The sequence below is a fragment of the Salvelinus fontinalis genome, chromosome 19 (assembly GCF_029448725.1).
Source record: "Salvelinus fontinalis isolate EN_2023a chromosome 19, ASM2944872v1, whole genome shotgun sequence".
Classification (NCBI taxonomy): Eukaryota; Metazoa; Chordata; class Actinopteri; order Salmoniformes; family Salmonidae; genus Salvelinus; species Salvelinus fontinalis.
This window is the reverse complement of record NC_074683.1, coordinates 33228280-33255871: the sequence shown is the minus strand read 5'-3', so window position 1 is coordinate 33255871 and position 27592 is coordinate 33228280. Positions and strand designations below refer to the sequence as shown.

General features: G+C 45.4%; 1 protein-coding gene across 4 annotated transcripts in view; it reads right to left on the bottom strand.

Moving 5' to 3' along the window:
* The window catches only part of LOC129816644 (NEDD8-conjugating enzyme UBE2F-like), a 106676-nt gene that overhangs the window by 52233 nt on the left and 26851 nt on the right, over positions 1–27592 (bottom strand). For all 4 annotated transcript variants that reach the window (XM_055871386.1, XM_055871382.1, XM_055871385.1 and 1 more), the window contains 3 exons: positions 22436–22503; positions 18343–18413; positions 17806–17863 (listed from right to left, as the gene is read on the bottom strand). In XM_055871386.1, coding sequence (XP_055727361.1) covers positions 17806–17863; positions 18343–18413; positions 22436–22503 — 197 coding nt within the window. The remainder of the gene's footprint in view (positions 1–17805; positions 17864–18342; positions 18414–22435; positions 22504–27592) is intronic.

Here is a 27592-nt window from a genome sequence, read left to right as displayed (position 1 = left end):
ACGCCAGGACAGCGGAGTCAATCACCACCTTCCGGAGACACCTGAAACCCCACCTCTTTAAGGAATACCTAGGATAGGATAAAGCAATCCTTCTGACCCCCCCCCCCCCTTAAAAGATTTAGATGCACTATTGTAAAGTGGCTGTTCCACTGGATGTCATAAGGTGAATGCACCAATTTGTAAGTCGCTCTGGATAAGAGCGTCTGCTAAATGACTTAAATGTAATGTAAATGTAATGTAAATGTAGGTGGATCAGAGACTCACCAGCAGCAAGAGTGACATCATTGATGTATACAGAGAAGAGAGTTGGCCCAAGAATTGAAACCTGTGACACCCCCATAGAGACTGCCAGAGGCCCGGACAACAGGCCCTCCGATTTGACACACTGAACTCTATCAGAGAAGTAGTTGGTGAACCAGGCGAGGCAATCATTTGAGAAACCAAGGGAGTCTGCAGATGAGGATGTGGTGATTGACAGAGTCGAAAGCCTTGGCCAGGTCAATGAATACGGCTGCACAGTATTGTTTCTTATCGATGGCGGTTAAGATATCGTTTAGGACCTTGAGCGTGGCTGAGGTGCACCCATGACCAGCTCTGAAACCAGATTGCATAGCGGAGAAGGTGCAGTGGGATTCGAAATGGTCGGTAATCTGTTTGTTGACTTGGCTTTTGAAGACCTTAGAAAGGCAGGGTAGGATAGATATAGGTCTGTAGCAGTTTGGGTCAAGAGTGTCCCCCCCTTTGAAGAGGGGGATGACTGCAGCTGCTTTCCAATATTTGGGAATCTCAGATGACACGAAAGAGAGGTTGAACAGGCTAGTAATAGGGGTTGCAACAATTTCGGCAGATCGTTTTAGAAAGAAAGGGTCCAGATTGTCTAGCCGGCTGATTTGTAGGGGTCCAGATTTTGCAGCTCTTTTAGAACATCAGGTGATTGAATTTGGGAGAAGGAAAAATGGGGAAGGCTTGGACGAGTAGCTGTGGGGGGGGGGGGGGGCAGTGCTGTTGACCAGGGTAGGGGTAGCTAGGTGGAAAGCATGACCAGCCGTAGAAAAATGCCTATTGAAATTCTAAATTTTAGTGGATTTATCGGTGGTGACAGAGTTTCCTATCCTCAGTGCAGTTGGCAGCTGGGAGGAGGTGTTCTTATTCTCCATGGACTTTACAGTGTCCCAGAACTTTTTTGAGTTTGTGTTGCAGGAAGCAAATTTCTGCTTGAAAAAACTAGCCTTGGCTTTTCTAACTGTCTGTGTATATTGGTTTCTAACTTCCCTGAAAAGTTGCATATCACGGGGGCTTTTCGATGCTAATGCAGAACGCCATAGGATGTTTTTGTGTTGGTTAAGGGCAGTCAGGTCTGTAGAAAGCTAAGGGCTATCTATATCTGTTCCTGGTTCAAAATTTTTTTAACGGGGCATGCTTATTTAAGATGGTGAGGAAGGCATTTAAAAAAAATAACCAGGCATCCTCTAATGACGGGATGAGGTCAATATCCTTCCAGGATACCCGGGCCAGGTCTATTAGAAAGGCCTGCTCGCTGAAGTGTTTCAGGGAGCGTTTGACAGTGATGAGTGGAGGTCGTTTGACCGCTGACCCATTACGGATGCAGGCAATGAGGGAGTGATTGCTGAGATCTTGGTTGAAAACAACAGACGTGTATTTAGAGGGCAAGTTGGTTAGGATGATATCTATGAGTGTGCCCGTGTTTACAGCTTTGGGGTGGTACCTGGTAGGTTTATTGATAATTTGTGTGAGATTGAGGGCATCAAGCTTAGATTGTATAGTCTATCCAAGTGGCGTCTGGAGCAACTGCTTGCACACGCGTTACCACTCCACTATGTCTCCCTGTCATGGCTTTTGCGCCATTAGTACAGATACCAACACATCTTGACCATCAAAGTCCATTTGATGTCACCGAGCTGTCCGGTACTTTACAAATATCTTCTCCTGTTGTCCTGGTTTCCAGAAGAGGATGTCATCCTTAATTGACCGCCCATAAATGTAACGGACATATACCAGGAGCTGTGCTAGGCCCGCCATGTCTGTTGACTCATCCAGCTGTAACGCATATAATTCACTGGCTTGTATGCAAAGCAGTAATTGTTTCAAAACATCTCCTGCCATGTCACTGATGCGTCGTGAAACAGTGTTGTTTGATGAAGGCATTGTTTGTACCGTTTTCTTTGGTCCTTGCGGTAGCAGGAAGAATTAAGTCCTCCACAATAGTATGTGGCTTGCCTGTCCTAGCCATTCAGTGGCTCACCATAGTTGCTTCTAGCCCCTTCTTATTAATGATATCTGTGGCTTTTATACATGTCTTACTACTCAAAAGTCGTCTTAATTCTCGCTCAAAAAACTCCTGTGGCTTATCTTCCAAACTGTCATGTTTAGTTTCTAAATGTCTGCGCAAGAGTGAAGGTTTCCCGCGAGAGAGTAACAGTTACTGTGATTGGATGTTAATTATAATTGTATATATCAATGATGCCGCTCTTGCTGCTGGTGATTCCCTGATCCACCTCTACGCACCATTCTGTATACATCTGGTCCCTCTTTGGACACTGTGTTAACTAATCTCCAAACGAGCTTCAATGCCATACAACACTCGTTCCGAGAACTCCAACTGCTCTTAAACGCTAGTAAAACCAAATGCATGCTTTTCAGCCGTTCGCTGCCCGCACCCGCCCGCCCGCCCGACTAGCATCACTACCCTGGACGGTTCTGACCTAGAATATGTGGACAACTACAAATACCTAGGTGTCTAGCTAGACTGTAAACTCTCCTTCTAGACTCATATTAAACATCTCCAATCCAATATTAAATCGGCTTCCTATTTCGCAACAAAGCCTCCTTCACTCACGCCGCCAAGCCCTAGTAAAACTGACTATCCTACCGATCCTCGACTTCGGCGATGTCATCTACAAAATAGCTTCCAATACTCTACTCAGCAAACTGGATGCAGTCTATCACAGTGCCATCCTTTTTGTTACCAAAGCCCCTTATACCACCCACCACTGCGACCTGTATGCTCTAGTCGGCTGGCCCTCGCTACATATTCGTCGCCAGACCCATTGGCTCCAGGTCATCTATAAGTCTATGCTAGGTAAAGCTCCGCCTTATCTCAGCTCACTGGTCACGATAACAACACCCACCCGTAGCACGCGCTCCAGCAGGTATATCTCACTGGTCATCTCCAAAGCCAACACCTCCTTTGGCCGCCTTTCCTTCCAGTTCTCTGCTGCCAGTGACTGGAACAAAAAGCAAAAATCGCTGAAGCTGGAGACTTATATTTCCCTCACTAACTTTAAGCATCAGCTGTCTGAACAGCTAACCGATCGCTGCAGCTGTACATAGTCCATCTGTAAATATCCCACTCAATCTACCTACCTCATCCCCATATTGTTTTTATTTACTTTTCTGCTCTTTGCACACCAGTATCTCTACTTGCACATCATCATCTGCTCATTTATCACTCCAGTGTTGATCTGCAAAATTGTAATTACTTCGCTACTATGGCCTATGTATTGCCTACCTCCTCACGCCATTTGCACACACTGTATATAGACGTTCTTTTTTTCTATTGTGTTATTGACTGTACGCTTGTTTATTCCATGTGTAACTCTGTGTTGTTGTTTGTGTCGCACTGCTTTGCGTTATCTTGGCCAGGTCGCAGTTGTAAATGAGAACTTGTTCTCAACTAGCTTACCTGGTTAAATAAAGGTGAAATAAAAATAAAATAAAATTTGACTAGGCTACCTGCATTTGACATTGTGTTGTTATTTCGCTGAAAACTAAATGGTTTAATAAAATAAAAAAATGTAACCTTAATTTAACTAGGCAAGTCAGTTAAGGACAAATTCTATTTACAATGACGGCCTACACCAGCCAAACCCGGACGACGCTGGGCCAGTTGTGCGCCGACCTATGGGACTCCCAATCAAAGCCGGGTTGTGATACAGCATGGATTTGAACCAGGGTGTCTGTAGTGAGGCCTGTGGTGTTGATGGTACCCTAAATTAAATGATAAAATATATAGATCACAAATTCAAATTGGTTATACTCTTTAACATTATTTGGAACCAAGGACTGATCACCCCAATCCACAGAAGTGATTGACTAACAAACCTAAATAAAAGCAAAGTCCTCTCATGCTTTGTTGATTTCTTTCCACATGGCCGTGGGGTGAGACAGGGATGCAGCTTGAGCCTCACCCTCTTCAACATATATAACAATGATTTGGCGAGGGCACTAGAACAGTCTGCAGCACCCGGCCTCACCCTACTAGAATCTGAAGTCAAATGTCTACTGTTTGCTGATGATCTGGTGCTTCTGTCCCCAACCAATGAGAGCCTACAGTGGCACCTAGGTCTTCTGCACAGATTCTGTAAGACCTGGGCCCTGACAGTAAATCTCAGTAAGACAAAAATAACAGTGTTCCAAAAAATGTCCAGTTACCAGGACCACAAATACAAATTCCAACTAGACAATGTTGCCTTAGAGCACACAAAAGACTATACCTACCTTAGCCTAAACATCAGCACCACAGGTAACATCCACAAAGCTGCGAATGATCTGAGAGACAAGGCAAGAAGGGCGTTCTATGCCATCAAAAGTAAAACTAACAATGACTCAATAATCCATGCATTCTGGGATTGCTATGAAGTCCAAAAGTTATGGGGGAAGTTAGAAAGTTGGCAGAAGTATTACAATATCAATTTAATTTGAATCTGTCTGCATATTTCAAAACATGACATATGAGGGTGCAGTGAGATACCCGATGGGTTGGACGATACTTTCTCGTCAATCATCTTTAAAAAAGTATACTTTAAAACTGTAAGTCAACCAATCCTCCATTGTTAACACAATGGAAAGGTCAAATGCTTTATTATCTAAATGTTAAAGTGTGTGGGCGACAGAGAGAAACAAAATGGTGCAGTTTGAGGCCATGTGACAGAGTGATGCGGGCTCTGGAGATGGGGGAGTGAACAGGTGGTTCTGGGCAGGGGTGAATGTTATGGGCCAGCTACTGGTAGCTGATAGAGAGCTTGTTCCTACGGGCCAGCTACTGGTAGCTGATAGAGAGCTTGTTCCTACGGGCCAGCTACTGGTAGCTGATAGAGAGCTTGTTCCTACGGGCCAGCTACTGGTAGCTGATAGAGAGCTTGTTCCTACGGGCCAGCTACTGGTAGCTGATAGAGAGCTTGTTCCTACGGGCCAGCTACTGGTAGCTGATAGAGAGCTTGTTCCTACGGGCCAGCTACTGGTAGCTGATAGAGAGCTTGTTCCTACGGGCCAGCTACTGGTAGCTGATAGAGAGCTTGTTCCTACGGGCCAGCTACTGGTAGCTGATAGAGAGCTTGATCCTACGGGCCAGCTACTGGTAGCTGATAGAGCTTGATCCTACGGGCCAGCTACTGGTAGCTGATAGAGAGCTTGTTCCTACGGGCCAGCTACTGGTAGCTGATAGAGAGCTTGTTCCTACGGGCCAGCTACTGGTAGCTGATAGAGAGCTTGTTCCTACGGGCCAGCTACTGGTAGCTGATAGAGAGCTTGTTCCTACGGGCCAGCTACTGGTAGCTGATAGAGAGCTTGTTCCTACGGGCCAGCTACTGGTAGCTGATAGAGAGCTTGTTCCTACGGGCCAGCTACTGGTAGCTGATAGAGAGCTTGTTCCTACGGGCCAGCTACTGGTAGCTGATAGAGAGCTTGTTCCTACGGGCCAGCTACTGGTAGCTGATAGAGAGCTTGTTCCTACGGGCCAGCTACTGGTAGCTGATAGAGAGCTTGTTCCTACGGGCCAGCTACTGGTAGCTGATAGAGAGCTTGTTCCTACGGGCCAGCTACTGGTAGCTGATAGAGAGCTTGTTCCTACGGGCCAGCTACTGGTAGCTGATAGAGAGCTTGTTCCTACGGGCCAGCTACTGGTAGCTGATAGAGAGCTTGTTCCTACGGGCCAGCTACTGGTAGCTGATAGAGAGCTTGTTCCTACGGGCCAGCTACTGGTAGCTGATAGAGAGCTTGTTCCTACGGGCCAGCTACTGGTAGCTGATAGAGAGCTTGTTCCTACGGGCCAGCTACTGGTAGCTGATAGAGAGCTTGTTCCTACGGGCCAGCTACTGGTAGCTGATAGAGAGCTTGTTCCTACGGGCCAGCTACTGGTAGCTGATAGAGAGCTTGTTCCTACGGGCCAGCTACTGGTAGCTGATAGAGAGCTTGTTCCTACGGGCCAGCTACTGGTAGCTGATAGAGAGCTTGTTCCTACGGGCCAGCTACTGGTAGCTGATAGAGAGCTTGTTCCTACGGGCCAGCTACTGGTAGCTGATAGAGAGCTTGTTCCTACGGGCCAGCTACTGGTAGCTGATAGAGAGCTTGTTCCTACGGGCCAGCTACTGGTAGCTGATAGAGAGCTTGTGTAACAGTATAACTTTAAACCGTCCCCTCGCCCCGAACCGGGCGCGAACCAGGGACCCTCTGCACACATCGACAACAGTCACCCACGAAGCAGCGTTACCCATCGCTCCACAAAAGCCACGGCCCTTGCAAAGCAAGGGGCAACACTACTTAAGTCTCAGAGCAAGTGACGTAACTGATTGAAATGCTACTAGCGCGTACCCGCTAACTAGCTAGCCATTTCACATCCGTTACACTTGTTCCTACGGGCCAGCTACTGGTAGCTGATAGAGAGCTTGTTCCTACGGGCCAGCTACTGGTAGCTGATAGAGAGCTTGTTCCTACGGGCCAGCTACTGGTAGCTGATAGAGAGCTTGTTCCTACGGGCCAGCTACTGGTAGCTGATAGAGAGCTTGTTCCTACGGGCCAGCTACTTGTAGCTGATAGAGAGCTTGTTCCTACGGGCCAGCTACTGGTAGCTGATAGAGAGCTTGTTCCTACGGGCCAGCTACTGGTAGCTGATAGAGAGCTTGTTCCTACGGGCCAGCTACTGGTAGCTGATAGAGAGCTTGTTCCTACGGGCCAGCTACTGGTAGCTGATAGAGAGAACTTGCTTTCATTGTAGTGAGATGATACTCATTCCAATGTATTACACCTCCCTCGAGGAGACTGCTGGAGGAAGGCAGAAATAAGACTCTCCTAACTACCTTTGTGGATTATCCACAAGGCATGCTCAGCATAATACTAGCAAGTAATGACTCCGATGAATAACAAGCACCCTCATATATGCCTACTGACTAGCGTGTGCAAAAAGAGACGATGGCTATGTCTGAAATCTGTCTTACATACTATTTACTAAAACGACATGCTGTGTAATAATTGTACTACATAATATTTAGAAAAACACTGTTTAGTAAAAACGAAGCAGAAACAAATAACATACTAGGCTCGTCCATACTGAGAATGCCTCATTAATGCACAATTGTGTTGATTCCTTCCATTCGTAAATCCTGGCATATAAAGCAAGCTCAATTTAAACAATTTCATATACTTTAAAAGTCTGTTTTTGCATACCCAAAATCCCGACTATTTAGAACACAAGTACGAGTATTCGGACACAGCCACGGTCTCCTCACGTTGCTGTCTCACTACGGCCAATAAAGTAGGCTAGACCTAGTCTACGTCCCAAATGGTACTCTATTCCCTATATATTGCAGTACTTTTTGAGGCCTATGGGCCCTGGTAAACAGTAGTGCTCTAAAGGAATAGGCCGTCATTTGGAAAGCAGACCTTGTGCAGCAGCAGATTGCCTCAATTACTAGGCTGCCTAACATACACGCAAAATCACAGCTGTCCAGTCGAATGAGCCTGAACAGGCCAGGCAGCCAACCATCACCTTAGGTACTGACTGACTTAAATCACTTCCTCCCTCTGCCTGACAGCAGCAGTACAGGAGCCGAATGATTACAATCTTCTCCTCAGAACTGATATTAGTATTACTCCTCCTGTCAGTGGCGTACCACCCCCCCCCCCCCCCCCCCCCTCACCTTCTCAAGGATGGGGGGGAACAGTCCCTCTTTTGGGTTGGGGGCACCCTGGAGGTCAACCCCCCCCCCACACACACACACACACAAACAGGTCATAACCCTTGGCAAAATAACATTGAATTACAGGAAATAAGCTGTAAAAATGGCACATTTTTAAGGAAAGGAAGTTAGCTAAGGAAGTTAGCAGTTTCTCCCTTACAAAAAAATCCCTTGCTCAGACAGTGCCTCCTGTCCACCTTATTCTCTTAAATAGCTACTGTGCTGCTCAACAATTTCTACAACTGCACCAGTGAGAGCATCGTGACTGGCTGCATCACTGCTTGGTATGGCAACTGCTTGGTATCCAACAAGCAAAGCACTACAGAGGGTAGTGCGTAGGAGCTCCCTGCCACCCAGGACCTCTATACCAGGCGGTGTCAGAGGAAGCCCCTACAAATTGATAAAGACTCCAGCCACCCAAGTCATAGACTGTTCTCTCTGCTATTCACAGAAAGCGGTACCTATGCATCAAGTCTGGAACCAACAGGACCCTGAACAGCTTCTATCCCCAAGCCATTAGACTGCCAAATAGCTACCCAGACTATCTGCATGGACCCTTTTTACTTCACTGCCTAAAGTCAGATGCTATCCTTCTTACACACCTTAGCTAAGCTATAGTAGTATACTGCCAGCTATCCAACTGCTGTCCATAGTCCAACTACTATTTTACACCAATATGGGTGAAACCCTTTCCCACAGCTTTGAGAGTGCAGGAATATCTGGATGTTATCACAGTATGAAGACTAACTGAGCCAGGTTAATGAGGATACCTTAATATCAATTGCTTTTGAAACAGTCTCACTCCACACTGTATAGTAACCCTGACTGGCTGTGGGTGTAATTGTTAGAGCCCAACCGATATGGGATTTTTGGGTCCGATACCGATTTTAGGGAGGAAAAAGTCGCCAATTACCGATATATTGTTTTTCAGAGGTGGACTGAAAAACATACCTTTTGTTGGATCGCGTGTGCACTTAAGTTGAAAAATGTAGGAGCACACAAAAACATTTAGGAGCACAATGAAAAATATTTGAGGTAATAAAGCTAGAATCGTTCATTTTTCTAGGCGTACTGGTGCTCTGAAATACAAGTTCAAGTTGCACAGCAAAATATTTAGGCACATATGCAAGTAAAATGGTGGCACTGTGGAGCCCTGTAATGTCACCACTAGATGTCAGCATTTTGTATTAGTAGATTCACAACAGTGCTTTACAACAGTCAAAGGTCATGTAAAGAAACACTATATGGCAACATGGCAATGAGAGCTTGTTATGACCATTCTAATTATACCTCAGGTGGTTGTGACTGGAATGCAACGACCACACGCAACCTGCTCATTCTGACAATGTTTTCTTACTGAAACCATAATGTCAATTACAGTGTTATCCAATACAAAATGTACTGGCTATATACACTGCTCAAAAAAATAAAGGGAACACTTAAACAACACTATGTAACTCCAAGTCAATCACACTTCTGTGAAATCCAACTGTCCACTTAGGAAGCAACACTGATTGACAATAAATTTCACATGCTGTTGTGCAAATGGAATAGACAAAAGGTGGAAATTATAAGCAATTATCAAGACACCCCCAAAAAAGGAGTGATTCTGCAGGTGGTGATCACAGACCACTTCTCAGTTCCTATGCTTCCTGGCTCATGTTTTGGTCACTTTTGAATGCTGGCGGTGCTCTCACTCTAGTGGTAGCATGAGACGGAGTCTACAACCCACACAAGTGGCTCAGGTAGTGCAATTCATCCAGGATGGCACATCAATGCGAGCTGTGGCAAAAAGGTTTGCTGTGTCTGTCAGCGTAGTGTCCAGAGCATGGAGGCGCTACCAGGAGACAGGCAGTACATTAGGAGACGCGGAGGAGGCCGTAGGAGGCCTGCTGGAGGTCATTTTGCAGGGCTCTGGCAGTGCACCTCCTTGCACAAAGGCGGAGGTAGCGGTCCTGCTGCTGGGTTGTTGCCCTCCTACGGCCTCCTCCACGTCTCCTGATGTACTGGCCTGTCTCCTGGTAGCGCCTCCATGCTCTGGACACTACGCTGACAGACACAGCAAACTTTTTTGCCACAGCTCGCATTGATGTGCCATCCTGGATGAACTGCACTACCTGAGCCACTTGTGTGGGTTGTAGACTCCGTCTCATGCTACCACTAGAGTGAGAGCACTGCCAGCATTCAAAAGTGACCAAAACATGAGCCAGGAAGCATAGGAACTGAGAAGTGGTCTGTGATCACCACCTGCAGAATCACTCCTTTTTTGGGGGTGTCTTGCTAATTGCCTATAATGTCCACCTTTTGTCTATTCCATTTGCACAACAGCATGTGAAATTTATTGTCAATCAGTGTTGCTTCCTAAGTGGACAGTTTGATTTCACAGAAGTGTGATTGACTTGGAGTTACATCGTGTTGTTTAAGTGTTCCCTTTATTTTTTTGAGCAGTGTATTTCAACTGCAAATGGCATGCGCTGATGACTGAAAATGTTACTGCAGAAAAAATAGAATGTGATGAGGACAGGGCTGCTTGCTTGGTGAAGTGTACTTTTGGTTATTTACCTATTCAAATACGCTGTGGCAAGCTACTCACCGTCAAACCACCATGCCCACTCTGGAAGGCTTACATCGGTAGGCCCATAATATTGGACGATTATATTGGTTGATCGATTTATCTAGTCATCGTTCGCTAAGTAAGACATCGGTTAGCTGAGGGCGTCACGGGGATATCAGAACTGTTAATTACACCAGGAAGCCCTCTCACAGGAACAGAAACAAGAGCGAGTCAGGGAGCATGATGTAGTTAGTAGTCGTGAGCGCGTGCGTGTGTGTGTGTGTGTGTGTGTGTAGACCTGGCAGTTGGCTGTATGCAGTGTGGAGATGAGCATGGTGTTGCGTAGCGGGCAAGACGTCCTGACTAACAAGATCCTTATTGGGGTCAGTACAGGGGGCTAGACGTCCTGACTAACAAGATCCTTATTGGGGTCAGTACAGGGGGCTAGACGTCCTGACTAACAAGATCCTTATTGGGGTCAGTACAGGGGGCAAGACGTCCTAACTAACAAGCTCCTTATTGGGGTCAGTACAGGGGGCTAGACGTCCTAACTAACAAGCTCCTTATTGGGGTCAGTACAGGGGGCTAGACGTCCTGACTAACAAGATCCTTATTGGGGTCAGTACAGGGGGCTAGACGTCCTGACTAACAAGATCCTTATTGGGGTCAGTACAGGGGGCTAGACGTCCTGACTAACAAGATCCTTATTGGGGTCAGTACAGGGGGCTAGACGTCCTGACTAACAAGATCCTTATTGGGGTCAGTACAGGGGGCTAGACGTCCTGACTAACAAGATCCTTATTGGGGTCAGTACAGGGGGCTAGACGTCCTGACTAACAAGATCCTTATTGGGGTCAGTACAGGGGGCTAGATGTCCTGACTAACAAGATCCTTATTGGGGTCAGTACAGGGGGCAAGACGTCCTAACTAACAAGCTCCTTATTGGGGTCAAGTACAGGGGGCTAGTACGTCCTAACTAACAAGATCCTTATTGGGGTCAGTACAGGGGGCTAGACGTCCTGACTAACAAGATCCTTATTGGGGTCAGTACAGGGGGCTAGCACGTCCTGACTAACACGCTCCTTATTGGGGTCAGTGCAGGGGGCTAGCACGTCCTAACTAACAAGCTCCTTATTGGGGTCAGTACAGGGGGCTAGACGTCCTGACTAACAATATCCTTATTGGGGTCAGTACAGGGGGCTAGACGTCCTGACTAACAATATCCTTATTGGGGTCAGTACAGGGGGCTAGAAATCCTGAATAACAAGATCCTTATTGGGGTCAGTACAGGGGGCTAGACGTCCTTACTAACAAGATCCTTATTGGGGTCAGTACAGGGGGCAAGACGTCCTGACTAACAAGATCCTTATTGGGGTCAGTACAGGGGGCAAGACGTCCTAACTAACAAGCTACTTATTGGGGTCAGTACAGGGGGCTAGTACGTCCTAACTAACAAGCTCCTTATTGGGGTCAGTACAGGGGGCTAGACGTCCTTACTAACAAGATCCTTATTGGGGTCAGTACAGGGGGCAAGACGTCCTGACTAACAAGATCCTTATTGGGGTCAGTACAGGGGGCAAGACGTCCTAACTAACAAGCTACTTATTGGTACGTCCTAACTAACAAGCTCCTTATTGGGGTCAGTACAGGGGGCTAGACGTCCTGACTAACAAGATCCTTATTGGGGTAAGTACAGGGGGCTAGCACGTCCTAACTAACACGCTCCTTATTGGGGTCAGTACATGGGGCAAGACGTCCTAACTAACAAGCTCCTTATTGGGGTCAGTACAGGGGGCAAGACGTCCGAACTAACAAGCTCCTTATTGGGGTCAGTACAGGGGGCTAGACGTCCTGACTAACAAGATCCTTATCGGGGTCAGTACAGGGGGCTAGACGTCCTGACTAACAAGCTCCTTATTGGGGTCAGTACAGGGGGCTAGCACGTCCTAACTAACAAGCTCCTTATTGGGGTCAGGACAGGGGGCTAGTACGTCCTAACTAACAAGCTCCTTATTGGGGTCAGTACAGGGGGCTAGCACGTCCTAACTAACAAGCTCCTTATTGGGGTCAGGACAGGGGGCTAGTACGTCCTAACTAACAAGCTCCTTATTGGGGTCAGTACAGGGGGCAAGACGTCCTAACTAACAAGCTCCTTATTGGGGTCAGTACAGGGGGCAAGACGTCCTAACTAACAAGCTCCTTATTGGGGTCAGTACAGGGGGCTAGACGTCCTGACTAACAAGATCCTTATTGGGGTCAGTACAGGGGGCTAGACGTCCTGACTAACAAGATCCTTATTGGGGTCAGTACAGGGGGCTAGACGTCCTGACTAACAAGCTCCTTATTGGGGTCAGTACAGGGGGCTAGCACGTCCTAACTAACAAGCTCCTTATTGGGGTCAGGACAGGGGGCTAGTACGTCCTAACTAACAAGCTCCTTATTGGGGTCAGTACAGGGGGCAAGACGTCCTAACTAACAAGCTCCTTATTGGGGTCAGTACAGGGGGCAAGACGTCCTAACTAACAAGCTCCTTATTGGGGTCAGTACAGGGGGCTAGCACGTCCTAACTAACAAGCTCCTTATTGGGGTCAGGACAGGGGGCTAGTACGTCCTAACTAACAAGCTCCTTATTGGGGTCAGGACAGGGGGCTAGTACGTCCTAACTAACAAGCTCCTTATTGGGGTCAGTACAGGGGGCAAGACGTCCTAACTAACAAGCTCCTTATTGGGGTCAGTACAGGGGGCAAGACGTCCTAACTAACAAGCTCCTTATTGGGGTCAGTACAGGGGGCTAGACGTCCTGACTAACAAGATCCTTATTGGGGTCAGTACAGGGGGCTAGACGTCCTGACTAACAAGATCCTTATTGGGGTCAGTACAGGGGGCTAGCACGTCCTAACTAACTGTGGAAGGAAGGAAGCTTCTAGAGAGGAGCTGGTATGACATCACAGCAACCCCTCTGATGTAATTAACATAGCATATTGTGATGGACGTGGTGTGTGTGTGTGTGTGTGTGTATTGCATAGCAACTTGAAGATGAGCAGCAGCACAACAATAACAACAGCTTATTTCAGTGTCTTTTATCTCCCGCACCGTCTATTTAATCAACAAAGTTTTGAGCCGAGGGCCTTTAAATATGCAGCGGCTGTGGCACTACAAACGGAATCCATTTGAATGGGATCTCAGCGTGACAGAGGGGTTTAGAGGAGATAGAGTAGATATACACCCCATCTTCTGGATGGTTAACTGGACTTGTTTTGTAATTTCTTATTTTGATTTGGGCTGCCGAATGGCGCAGCGGTCAAGAGGTGTCACTACAGTCCCTGGTTCGAATCCAGGCTGTATCACATCTGGCTGTGATTGGGAGTCCCATAGGGCGGCGCACAATTGGCCAAGCGTCGTCCAGGTTTGGCCGTCATTATAAATAAGAATTTGATCTTAACTGACTTGCCTTGTTAAATAAAGGTTAAATGTAAAAAAAATATATATTTGTGTATTTGTATTTTATTTGCAAGACACATAATCCACTGTTGGGGTTAGTAACATAAGCATTTCACTGCACTTGCTGTAACACACCAGCAAAATTGTGTGCGCGACCAATAAACTTTGATTTGGTATGACGTAGGTGTGACAGGGAGATAGATGGAAGGTAGTTGGTTAGAGAAGGAGCAAAGGTAGGGGGTTGTTGGTCGGGTTGTGGCTTCTGAGAAGGGTAACACAGCATTGAGACACAATCAACACAATCAAGGCCTCAGGAGAGCCAGCAGATCTGACCAGCTTGCTTACAATTGCACTATGGCTGATGCTACTTAGTATGAGGAGGAAAAGGACAGTTTTCTTCTGTGTAACAGTTGGGATAATGGGACAATTCGGAGTACAACGCATTTCTCATCTCTGGATTGAGGTACATATTCCGAGCCATATCTCGCGCTAGCGTCTTAATCTACACAGAAAGTATGTCTGACCCTAGTGTAGCTGTAAGCAAGTGGTCGGATCTGCTGGCTATGCTTCAGGGTTGAGTTTTACCATTAAGATACAGTCTGAGGTTGAACACCAAAAACATTGGTGGTGTGTATTGGTCATAAGTCAAAACGGACACATCTAATAGATTTAGGCCTAGGTTTGAAACACCAAATGACCCTAAAGCAAGTCTAATGCATAGTACATGTTCAAACCCATGTCTCTGGGGTCAAGCGTGTGCCATTTATCAAAAGGTAAACTTTTGGGGTTTTCAGGCATGGAGCCCTGCTTCATAGTGAGGCAAATCCTAGAGGATCAATACATGACTATACCCGTTAGCAGCAGACCACCACCAATGAGAGTAGTATAGGGCCTCGTCCTGAGAAATCAGTTTCTTTGGTTCAATAACACACACCCCTCAGCAGAGAACGGTTTAGCAAAGTACCCCAGGTCTACCTACAGTTCAGTCTCCTTAACGCAGTGAGATTTATCCTACGTTCTCAGTCCGGACATCTACCAAACGCAATGTAAGGCTAATGGCATTAACCTCTCACACAATTTAAAGTGCCCTCCTTTTTAGAGAAGACTGGGATCTTTCAATTGTAGAGATGAGAAAGGCTGGTGGAAGACAGTCATGGTTCATGCTAGTTTAAAGAACACACTTAAGTGCTCGTTTAGATTTTAGAACGAACCTTGAGAAGCAGGCAAGGTATTAAGAAAACCAACAGGTAAGTGCTTCGCAATCGCAACTTCTACATTGAATGACAATTTCCACTCTTAATTTCCACATTTATGACGCACGCAGCACTTTTTAGACTAGGGACGATTTCAAGTTTTCATAACAAATCGGTAATCGGCATTTTTGGACACTGATCATGGCCGATTACATTGCACTCCACGAGGAGACTGCGTGGCAGGCTGAGTACCTGTTATGCGAGTGCAGCAAGGAGCCAAGGTAAGGTGCTAGCTAGAGTTAAACGTATCTTATAAAGAATAATCAATTTTAACATAATCACTAGTTAACTACATATTGTTGATGATAATACTAGTTTATCTAGCTTGTCCTGCGTTGCATATAATCGATCAGGTGCCTGTTAATTTATCATTGAATCACAGCCTACTTCGCCAAACGGGTGATTTAACAAGCGCATTCGGGAAAAGCACTGTCGTTGCACCAATGTGTACCTAACCATTAACATCAACGCCTTTCTTAAAACAATAAACAAGTTTTTTTTTTTTTACCTGCATATTTAGTTAATATTGCCGGCTAACGTGAATTTCTTTTAACTAGGGAAATTGTGTCACCTCTCTTGCGTTCTTGTAACGGCTGTCGTCTTCCTCCTCCTCGGACGAGGAGAGGAGAGAAGGATCGGTGGACCAATACGCAGCGAGGTAAGTAGACATAAAATAATTTATTTGAAATACAAAGACGAATACGAAAACACTTGGAAAATTACAAAATAAGAAAACGACGTAGACGAAACCTGAACATGAACATACATAACTACATGTAGAACTCACGGACAGGAACAGACTACATCAACGAATGAACAGCCAAAACAGTCCCTTGTGGTGCACATACACAGACACGAAAAACACAGGAGACAATCACCCACAAACAAACAGTGAGAACAACCTACCTTAATATGATTCTCAATCAGAGGAAATGCCAAACACCTGCCTCTAATTGAGAGCCATACCAGGCAACCCTTTAACCCAACATAGAAACACAACACATAGAAATGCCCACCCAGCTCACGTCCTGACCAAACAAAACAAAGGATTAACACAATAACTAGGGTCAGAACGTGACAGTTCTGTGCAACAGAGTCAGGGTATATGCAGCAGTTTGGGCCGCCTGGCTCGTTGCGAACTGTGTGAATACCATTTCTTCGTAAAAAAAAGACAGCCAACTTCGCCAAACGGGGGATGATTTGAGAAAATCGCATTTGAGAAAAAAGAACAATCGATGCACATTTGTGGCCTGCTGGAGGTCATTTTGCAGGGCTCTGGCAGTGCACCTCCTTGCACAAAGGCGGAGGTAGCGGTCCTGCTGCTGGGTTGTTGCCCTCCTACGGCCTCCTCCACATCTCCTGATGTACTGGCCTGTCTCCTGGTAGCGCCTCCATGCTCTGGACACTACGCTGACAGACACAGCAAACCTTTTTGCCACAGCTCGCATTGATGTGCCATCCTGGATGAGCTGCACTACCTGAGCCACTTGTGTGGGTTGTAGACTCCGTATCATGCTACCACTAGAGTGAAAGCACCGCCAGCATTCAAAAGTGACCAAAACATCAGCCAGGAAGCATAGGAACTGAGAAGTGGTCTGTGATCACCACCTGCAGAATCACTCCTTTTTTGGGGGTGTCTTGCTAATTGCCTATAATTTTCACCTTTTGTCTATTCCATTTGCACAACAGTATGTGAAATTTATTGTCAATCAGTGTTGCTTCCTAAGTAAAAAGTTTGATTTCACAGAAGTGTGATTGACTTGGAGTTACATTGTGTTGTTTAAGTGTTCCCTTTATTTTTTTGAGCAGTGTATTATAATTATGTCTATGATTTGATAGAGCAGTCTGACTGAGCGGTGGTAGGCAGCAGCAGGCTCATAAGCATTCATTCAAACAGCACTTTCCTGCGTTTGCCAGCAGCTCTTCGCAATGCTTCAAGCCTATCAACTCCCGAGATTAGGCTGGCAATACTGAAGAACCTATTAGAACATACAATAGTCAAAGGTATATGAAATACACATGGTAGAGAGAGAAATAGTCCTATAATAACTACAACCTAAAACTTCTTACCTGGGAATATTGACGACTCATGTTAAAAGGAACCACCAGCTTTCATATGTTCTCATGTTCTGAGCAAGGAACTTAAACGTTAGCTTTTTTACATGGCACATATTGCACTTTTACTTTCTTCTCCAACACTTTGTTTTTGCATTATTTAAACCAAATTGACATGTTTCATTATTTATTTGAGACTAAATTGATTTTATTGATGTATTATATTAAGTTAAAAAAATGTAAAAAGTGTTCATTGTTCATTCAGTATAGTCGTAATTGTCATTATTACAAATATATAAAAATCGACAGATTAATCGGTATCGGCTTTTTTCGGTCCTCCAATAATCTGTATCGGCATTGAAAAAAAAACATAAATCGGTCGACCTCTAGTATCTATCTCCCTTTCAGAGCAGGGAGGAAGAGGGTGAATGGTGCTTCAAAAGGTACATTACTAGTATAAGAGTGGGGGTTTTGGGACTAGAGAGGTTCAATCAGATGGGCACTGATACCAGAGAGATTAGAGACTTACCTTTAATGTTCTGGTAGGGGCCCAGCCCGTGCCGTCAATAGAGTGCTCCCGCAACAAACTGGGGAAACAGAAACAAGTAGAAATCAAATCTCCATCATCATATTGGAAATCACGGTGGAAAAAAATCCACATTTAAATAGTTTAGTACTACTGCCAGACCTTTTCTTCCATGACACCCTCACTTGTGATTGGTTGCTCTATAAATGATTGGAAATCCCAAAAGAAAATGAGCCAGCCAAGCATCTAGGAATGTTTCTCAATATGCATACTACCGTGGTCCAAGCACGCAAATTGGAGCACGGGAGGGTCAGAGCGTGAGTCCAAATCAAAGTATGTGAAACGGAGCACAGAGGGCAATTCTCACATGCGTACTCAGTTTGTACATATTTCAAAGAAAGGGAAAGTATGCCAAGAAACGTGACGTAGCCACAAAACAAACGTTGCAAAATGTATTGAAAACAATGGCAGCCATTATTTGAGCGGAAGTGAATTAAATGAAGTGTCAGTGAGTGTGTGGCGATGTGAGAAGTGAATTACCTCAAACAGATCTCCCCCGTCTCAGCGATGTTGGGGTGCCATATTCTGGTCTGGCATTTCACTTTGGGAGGCTGGAGAGAAACATGGGACAACCACCCGTTAGCATAGGATTCATCTCGTCCACCAGTCAGCTCTCTCTTGAGCCTGGGGAAGAGGTGAGGACCAATTGTATCGCAAGGTTTGACTAGAATGGAACACATACACTAACCGGACAGTTTATTAGGTACACCACCCCGCTCACGAAAATGGATCACTCCTACAAACAGTGAGTCACGTGGTCTTGGCTTGCTATATAAAGCAGGCAGACAGGCATTCAGTTACTGTTTGATTGAACGTTAGAATGGGCAAAAGGAGTGACCAAACCGACTTTAAGTGTGGTATGATCGTCGGTGCCAGGCGCGCCGGATCCAGTATCTCAGAAACAGCCGACCTCCTGGGCTTTTCACGCACAACAGTGACTAGGTTTAACCAAGAATGGTGCGAAAAACAAAAAACATGCAGTCAATGGCAGTCTTCAGAGTGAAAACAGCTCGTTGATGAGAGAGGTTGAAGAAGAATGATCGTCCAAGCTTACAGTCGGGCCAAAACCAGAAATAATGGCGCAGTACAACAGTGGTGTGAAGAACGGCATCTCGGAATGCACAACTTGTCGATCCTTGTCACCCAATAGAGAATATATGGTCCAATCTGCAGAAACTGCATGATGCCAGCATGGCAACGTTACTGCCACCTTGTAGAACGCCCCAAATAATTCCAGCTGTTATGGAGATGAAGGGGGTCCGACCGGTACTAGATGGGTGTACCTAATAAACTAGACAGTGAGTGTAGGTTCCCCTGAGGCAAACTACCCTCCACTAACAAAACACAGCATAGCTGAGGAGAGTAGTACTGAAAATCTTAAAAACAAACCCATGTATATTTTCTCCCCCAGACACACAAAAAACAAACAAGAAAAACACACCCAAAAAAGTAGTGTTCAGATTCTTTATCTTTGTTTATTTATACATGTCAGCCTTAGACCTGAATAGTGTTCCTCAGAACTGTGAGATGAGAACGGTGGCAGAGTGGCATGGTGGCAGAGAAACAAAGCTGTATAATAAATAGTACAGAGAGAGAACTAGACGTGTCAGTCTACCATAGTTGATCAAAGAGGCCTTGTAGCAACTGATAATGTAATAACTGACAATAATGTAATAGCTGCTAATAATGTTAACTTTTGCATTTATAATGTAATAAATGCTGATAATGTAATAAATTGCCAATAATGTAATACATATGCTAAAAGCTTAGTGCAATAAAGTTTTTGCACATATTGTAATTATTGACTTTTAAAATACAGAAATACAGCCGGTATACTGCAAAATGCAGCATCATATGATGCAAAATGCATCATATGGCTGTATTTCTGTATTTTGAAAACTTGATTGCTGACATGCAAAACAATGGACTGATGAAAAGAACAAGATAGTTAGAATTTCCTTAAATGGTTCACATTGGACTTTTCCAAAACCACCCCTCTCTCCTCCCGTCAATTTCCCAAATGAAACATGCACTATCTGAAATATTACAGGAAAGAGACATTTCAAAAGACATTTAGGCATAGCAGTACCTACTAGCATGGAATGAAAAACTTGCTGAATCGCAACTCAAGACTAGAGTGCTCTGCATGAAACCTCTGCTCTCTCTTAATATTGTTTATGCTGTCAAGCTTTAAGGAGATACTTTTCTCTAAAGCAGGCAGTTAAAAATATTCACTAACTAAGGTGAACAGGAGAGAGAAAAAGGAGTGAATTTTTACTCAGTGACAAGAGTCACTGACTCAAAACCACAAGACGGTAGAACACATTTCAAACGTTGCTTGTTAGGGGGGGGGGGGGTAGTTTAAGAAATGTTGGAATGGTTTAGTCGGCTTCCTCACTGGTTGGTCCAGATTCGTTTTTTTTCTTCTCTTCTTTAGTCCCAAAATGGATTTGAGATAACCTTATATTTTGTAGTCTAACTATGCTCTTTCATTCCCCAGTATTGAGTGCTAATGAGGCCAGTCCTGGCTAAGAACGTCTATAAATTATAGATTATAACAGTAGAGTGTACTGTTCTTTCCATTGCCACCCATACCGTCATCTTATACCATTATCAAATGCCTCAGTTTACTACCTTACCACTGGCTTAGAAAAAAAAAACATACTTTACTATTCAAGGCTGGGATCAAGACATTACACAATTTAGAAAAACTCTAAAATAATCTCATATTGTTTTAACCTCTTTGTACAATATTGCGGTCCAGTTTGCTATAATCAAATAAAATGTTATTCATCATATGCTTGGTAAACAAGAGGTGTGAACTAACAGTGAAATGCTTACTGACTGGCCCTTCCCAACAACGCAGAGAGAAATACAATAGATCAATAGCACAGCAGTAAATCACGTAACAATAAAATCTATAATAAACACACAGAGTAACGATAACTTGGCTATATATAAGGGGTACCAGTACCGAGTATGTGCAGGAGTACGAGGTAATTGAGGTTGTTATGTACATATAACTAGGAATAAAGTGACAGACAGCAGCAGAACGTGATCAAAATAATGCAAAAAGGGTCAATGCAGATAGTTAACCGAGAAGCTACCGGACTAACTATTTATCAGTCTTATGACCTGGGGGTAGAAGCTGTTCAGGGTCCTGTTGGTTCCCGACTTTGCGCATCAGTATCACTTCCCGTGCGGTAGCAAAGAGAACAATCTATGACTTGGGTGGATGGAGCCTTTGACAATATTTAGGGCCTTCCTCTGACACCGACTGGTATAGAGGTCCTGGCTGGCAGGAAGCTTGGCACCAGTGATGTACTGGGCTGTACGCACTTCCCTCTGTAGCGCTTTGCGGTCGGATGTCAAGTAGTTGCCATACTGGTGATGCAGCCAGTCAAGATCCTCTCAATGGTGCAGCTGGAGATCTGCGGGCCCGTGCCAAATCTTTTCAGCCTCCTGAGGGGGAAGAGGCGTTGTCGTGCCCTCTTCACGACTGTGTTGGTGTGTTTGATGTATAACGATATAATGGTTAGATGTTCTAATAAACGTAATGTGTTGGGTATGTAGGGCCTAGGCAGAAACAACAAAAAGCTGTCAGGTTCTTTATGGGTCTCTTTCAGGCAGTTTACTAGCTCTCATAAAAGCCTGATAAATCCATACAGGCAGGTGGTAAACACAGCATTTACTGCCTGTCTAATTAACCTCCATTACGATAAAGCACAGAGAATTAGGTTTTGGTATGAAACAGGTTGTAAATTCTAATGATGACACACGAGAATGTGTGTATGTGTGTACTTGGGAGTGTGTGTGTGTGTGTGTGTGTGTGTGTGTGTGTGTGTGTGTGTGTGTGTGTGTGTGTGTATGTGTGTAGTGCGGTGAGATAAAACTGCATCCAGGATGGATGGGTGCCAGATAAAGAAGAATGGAGATGGAGAGAAAAAGGAAAGGCTGAGACTCTGTGTGGGGCTGTAACTCACCCTGCTAACTCCACCTAAACCTCCACGCTAGCCTGTTCAGGGAGAGGACTAACTCACTTTCTCCTGACAGGGCCGTGGACAGCAGGCAAACTGGGACAGCGTAAATGACCCATGCTGCTGCTGTTCACAGGGGGCTTATCGCCACGAAACTACTGGTGTGCGGCCAAAATGGAGCCCTATTCCGTAAAGTGCACTACTTTTGACAAGAGCTTTAGCAATTGTATGCTTTGGCCTGGAGGACATTCAAATGGAAGGGAGGATCTGACATGTTTCATAGATCCTGACCCTGAGCTGCCCTAGTGCAGCTGGACTGTATGATTGGAAGACCTCTACCGTGTGAGGTTGATACAGTGCATTTGGAAAGTATTCAGACCCCTTGACTTTTTCCACATTTTGTTACGTTACAGCCTTATTCTAAAACTGATTGCAATTATTTATTTTTCAGCTAATTTATATATACGCTAACAGAATTAGACATGGAAATGTATACCACTAAATGACCAGTCCTCCTCAGCATCCCTCATCACCTGTTATCAGTAGCACCTCTATCTGACCCACACACACTAATGAGACATGACAGGACCACTTACCACCATGTTGTAGGCTTCAGGGACGTCTATTTCAAAATGGAACGTTCCACTCTGGTAGTAGCCTTCATCTGCAGATGGAGAGAGAAAGAAACAGTGAGCAGCAGTGAGGTTTTGCTGGTGGAAGCGGTTTCCCGGGGGGGCTGTGTTGTTAGTCAGCAGAAGGATTGATGGCTGGGTCAGGCTCCCAGCGACAGGGACAGGGTTTCAATGAGGAAGTGGTGGAAACATGAAATATGACCCTTTGGATCCCCTTGGCTCTCCATGGCCTCTTCCCACCTCTCCATACTGCTGAGGATTGAAAGCAAAAAGCTCAGGCTACAGCCAACTAGCAGGGATACAACAACTTCTCTCCCCAGCGGTTTCCCAAATGGCACCCTATAGGGCCCTGGTCAACAAGAATGCACTATTAAGGGAATAGGGTCCCATTTGGCATGCAACCGGTCTCTCCCTGTAGCCTGTAGGAGGAGAGGCTCACACCGGTCACCTGCATGCTCTCTCTGTCAGTCAATGGAGGTGACCTTTCTGATACTTGTGAAAAATCTTCTAGTCTAATGCACTGGTTGAGCAACCATGGCCCAGTAATGAGCTGCTCTCTAGGATGTGGCTGTCTTAATTGGGATGACGGCCAATAAATTCCTGTGTGATTCCAAGACTTTATGGGTCTGTTATTGAGAGACGTCTATAAAACCAGAACTGTTCCCTCCCTCTGGGGAAGGATGTCTCTTAACCCTGAACAGACCTGAGCAGAGGGAAACAGACTGGTCTAATTAGCAGCAGCTTGACACCAGACACACACATTATGAATCAGCCTTGGAACCAGTCTGAGAAAACACTGCTTCTGCACTGATTAGTGCGGAGCGATTAACCAACGTTTTTGGATTTTTTATTTGTTATTAAACAACGAATCGACCAAGGTCGGTTGAATTACTTGAAATCCATTTAGTTTCTTTTTTTTGGTAAGTCCAACATGCCGTTTCTCTAGAGACAAAAATCGAATCATTCACAAGAGAAATTTGAGAAATCAACTCAAGAACTATCTGGGACTATCTGGGCTAAAGGGAGTTGTAGTTTTCATTAAGCAAATATTCAACCTAGTTCAGCACAGAAATGTGGTAATTAACTACAATCACCATAATCCATTGTGCCATTTTCCCCCGAATCAGAGACGGATGAAATAGGAAGATGCGAAGGGAGAAGTTGGGGACAATGACTCCTAGTGTTAGGACATAAGACATGAGTATCTCGTCATTGTATACCGATCTCTGTATGGATACACTTTTACTCATGAGAACTAGTAATATGATTTTGCCAGACACCTCTCCAGCATACAGTACTTAGGCAGGGTAGCTAAATAGGATGACTATAGACAGTACAGTATGGGGAGCACACAACGTTAGATGGCCTGGCTGGCTGACTGCTACTGGCTGACTGCTACTGCCTGACTGCTACTGGCTGACTGCTACTGGCTGACTGCTACTGGCTGACTGCTACTGCTACTGCCTGACTGCTACTGGCTGACTGCTACTGGCTGAGCAGAGATGAGATGATGGAATGAAAAATATTAAAGTTATCAATTAAAAACAAAGTAATATACACAACTGAAATGTTTATTATTGCATAGTAATTTCCTATTTATGTCTACCCAATGTGGACCTGACAAAGACAATGGAATATTTTCAATGTTTTGGCAATTGAATGGCTTTGCAATTTCCATAAAAAATCCCTGTAATGTCATTATTTCATAATACATTTCATGTTGAAATCCATGATTATTTAAACCCTTTAAAAAGGTGGAAATATTAGCTGCTTGCTTTAATAACTTTTTTATATGTTGTGTGTTATATTATTATTATTATTTGTTATTTTGTTATTTTATTATTATTATTATTATTATACATTTTCCAAGATGGCGTAGCAGTGTAGACGTGTTTCTTTAGTCCTCTCGTGTACGTTTGTATTTTTTCGTATTTCTTGTATATATTTTAACATTTTTTTTTCTATCTCTTTTCGATTTTTAATTCGATTATACCTTCCGGGTAACCTACCTCACCCAATGTGATACGGAATCGCTATTATTTTTTAACTTTGGAACACTTTCAAGAACCCCCAGTAGCTAACCAGCTAATCAGCTACAAGCTAATTTAGCCATTTTTTTTGCCGCTGCTAGCAGCTTTTACCTTCTGCACAGACACCAGCCCTGTTATTAGCCTGGATATTACTCACCAATTTACCAGCATCGGACTGTCTCTCGACAACAACGCCGGATTCCTGCCGTAATCCCTGAGCCACCACTTCTGATCCTCACAGCTAGCTTGCAGCTAGCGCAGCTAGCGCCACTGCCACGAAGCTAGCACCAGTTAGCAAACACAATTCTACAATTCACAACCTCTCTTTCGCCATCGCCATCCGGCTTGGATTCTCTGTCGACACGACCACGTCTGGTCTGCAGACGAATACCCCATCCGCTGTGCCCTCAACCGGCCTCCGTCTGAGCAGACCCCCTCCGTCTGAGCAGACCACCCCCCGGGCTACTAACTTTAAACGCCACGTGCTAGCTTAGTGGAGGCCTCCCTGCTCCATCTACGGCTGCCCCCTGGACACTATGATCACTTGGCTACATAGCTGATGCCTGCTTGACTGTCCATTAATTCACGGTACTCCATTCTGTTTATTTGTGTTTTATCTGTCGGCTCTGTGCTTTAACTCAGGATCTGTGTGTAGTTAATCCGACCCTCTCTGCCTAGTCGTCGCCATTTTTACCTGCTGTTGCTGTGTTAGCTGACTAGCTGCTGTTTTCTCACTTGTTGTTTTAGCTAGCTCTCCCAATCAAGACCTGCAATCACTTTATGCCTTATTGTATGTCTCTCTCAAATATCAATATGCCTTGCATACTGTTGTTCAGGCTAGTTATCATTGTTTTGGTTTGCAATGGACCCCGTAGTTCCACTCTCCGTACCTCTGATACCTCCTTTGTCCCACCCCCCACACATGCGGTGACCTCACCCATTGAGACCAGCATGTCCAGAGATACAACCTCTCTTATCATCACCCAGTGCCTGGGCTTGCCTCCGCTGTACCCGTGCCCCACCATACCCCGGTCTGCACATTATGCCCAGAATCTATTCTACCACGCCCATAAATCTGCTCCTTTTATTCCTTGTCCCCAACGCTCTAGGCGACCAGTTTTGATAGCCTTTAGCCGCACCCTCATCCTACTACTCCTCTGTTCCTCGGGTGATGTGGAGGTAAACCCAGGCCCTGCATGTCCCCAGTCACCCTCATTTGTTGACTTCTGTGATCGAAAAAGCCTTGGCCTCATGCATGTCAACATCAGAAGCCTCCTCCCTAAGTTTGCCTTACTCACCTCTTTAGCACACTCTGCCAACCCTGATGTCCTTGCCGTGTCCGAATCCTGGCTTAGGAAGGCCACCAAAAATTCTGAGATTTCCATACCCAACTATAACACTTTCCGTCAAAATAGAACTGCCAAAGGGGGAGGAGTTGCAATCTACTGCAGAGATAGCCTGCAAAGTTCTGTCATACTTTCCAGGTCTATGACCAAACAGTTCGAACTTCTAATTTTAAAAATGAATCTCTCCAGAAATAAGTCTCTCACTGTTGCCGCCTGCTACCGACCCCCCTCAGCTCCCAGCTGTGCCCTGGACACCATCTGTGAATTGATCGCTCCCCATCTAGCTTCAGAGTTTGTTCTGTTAGGTGACCTAAACTGGGATATGCTTAACACCCCGGCAGTCCTACAATCTAAGCTTGATGCCCTCAATCTCACACAAATCATCAAGGAACCCACCAGGTACAACCCTAAATCCGTAAACATGGGCACCCTAATAGACATTATCCTGACCAACTTGCCCTCCAAATACACCTCTGCTGTCTTCAATCAAGATCTCAGCGATCACTGCCTCATTGCCTGTATCCGCCACGGGTCCGCGGTCAAACGACCACCCCTCATCACTGTCAAACGCTCCCTAAAACACTTCTGCGAGCAGGCCTTTCTAATCGACCTGGCCCGGGTACCCTGGAAGGATATTGACCTCATCCCGTCAGTTGAGGATGCCTGGTCATTCTTTAAAAGTTACTTCCTCACCATATTAGACAAGCATGCTCCGTTCAAAAAATGCAGAACCAAGAACAGATATAGCCCTTGGTTCACTCCAGACCTGACTGCCCTCGACCAGCACAAAAACATCCTGTGGCGAACTGCAATAGCATCGAAGAGCCCCCGCGATATGCAACTGTTCAGGGAAGTCAGGAACCAATACACGCAGTCAGTCAGGAAAGCAAAGGCCAGCTTTTTCAAGCAGAAATTTGCATCCTGTAGCTCTAACTCCAAAAAGTTCTGGGATACTGTAAAGTCCATGGAAAACAAGAGCACCTCCTCCCAGCTGCCCACTGCACTGAGGCTAGGTAACACGGTCACCACTGATAAGTCCGTGATAATCGAAAACTTCAACAAACATTTCTCAATGGCTGGCCATGCCTTCCTCCTGGCGACTCCAACCTTGGCCGACAGCCCCGCCCCCCCGCTGCTACTCGCCCAAGCCTCCCCAGCTTCTCCTTTACCCATATCCAGATAGCAGATGTTCTGAAAGAGCTGGAAAACCTGGACCCATACAAATCAGCTGGGCTTGACAATCTGGACCCCCTATTTCTGAAACTGTCCGCCGCCATTGTCGCACCCCCTATTACCAGCCTGTTCAACCTCTCCTTCGTATCATCTGAGATCCCCAAGGATTGGAAAGCTGCCGCGGTCATCCCCCTCTTCAAAGGGGGTGACACCCTGGACCCAAACTGTTACAGACCTATATCCATCCTGCCCTGCCTATCTAAGGTCTTCGAAAGCCAAGTCAACAAACAGATCACTGACCATCTCGAATCCCACCGTACCTTCTCCGCTGTGCAATCCGGTTTCCGAGCCGGTCACGGGTGCACCTCAGCCACGCTCAAGGTACTAAACGATATCATAACCGCCATCGATAAAAGACATTACTGTGCAGCCGTCTTCATCGACCTGGCCAAGGCTTTCGACTCTGTCAATCACCATATTCTTATCGGCAGACTCAATAGCCTCGGTTTTTCTAATGACTGCCTTGCCTGGTTCACCAACTACTTTGCAGACAGAGTTCAGTGTGTCAAATC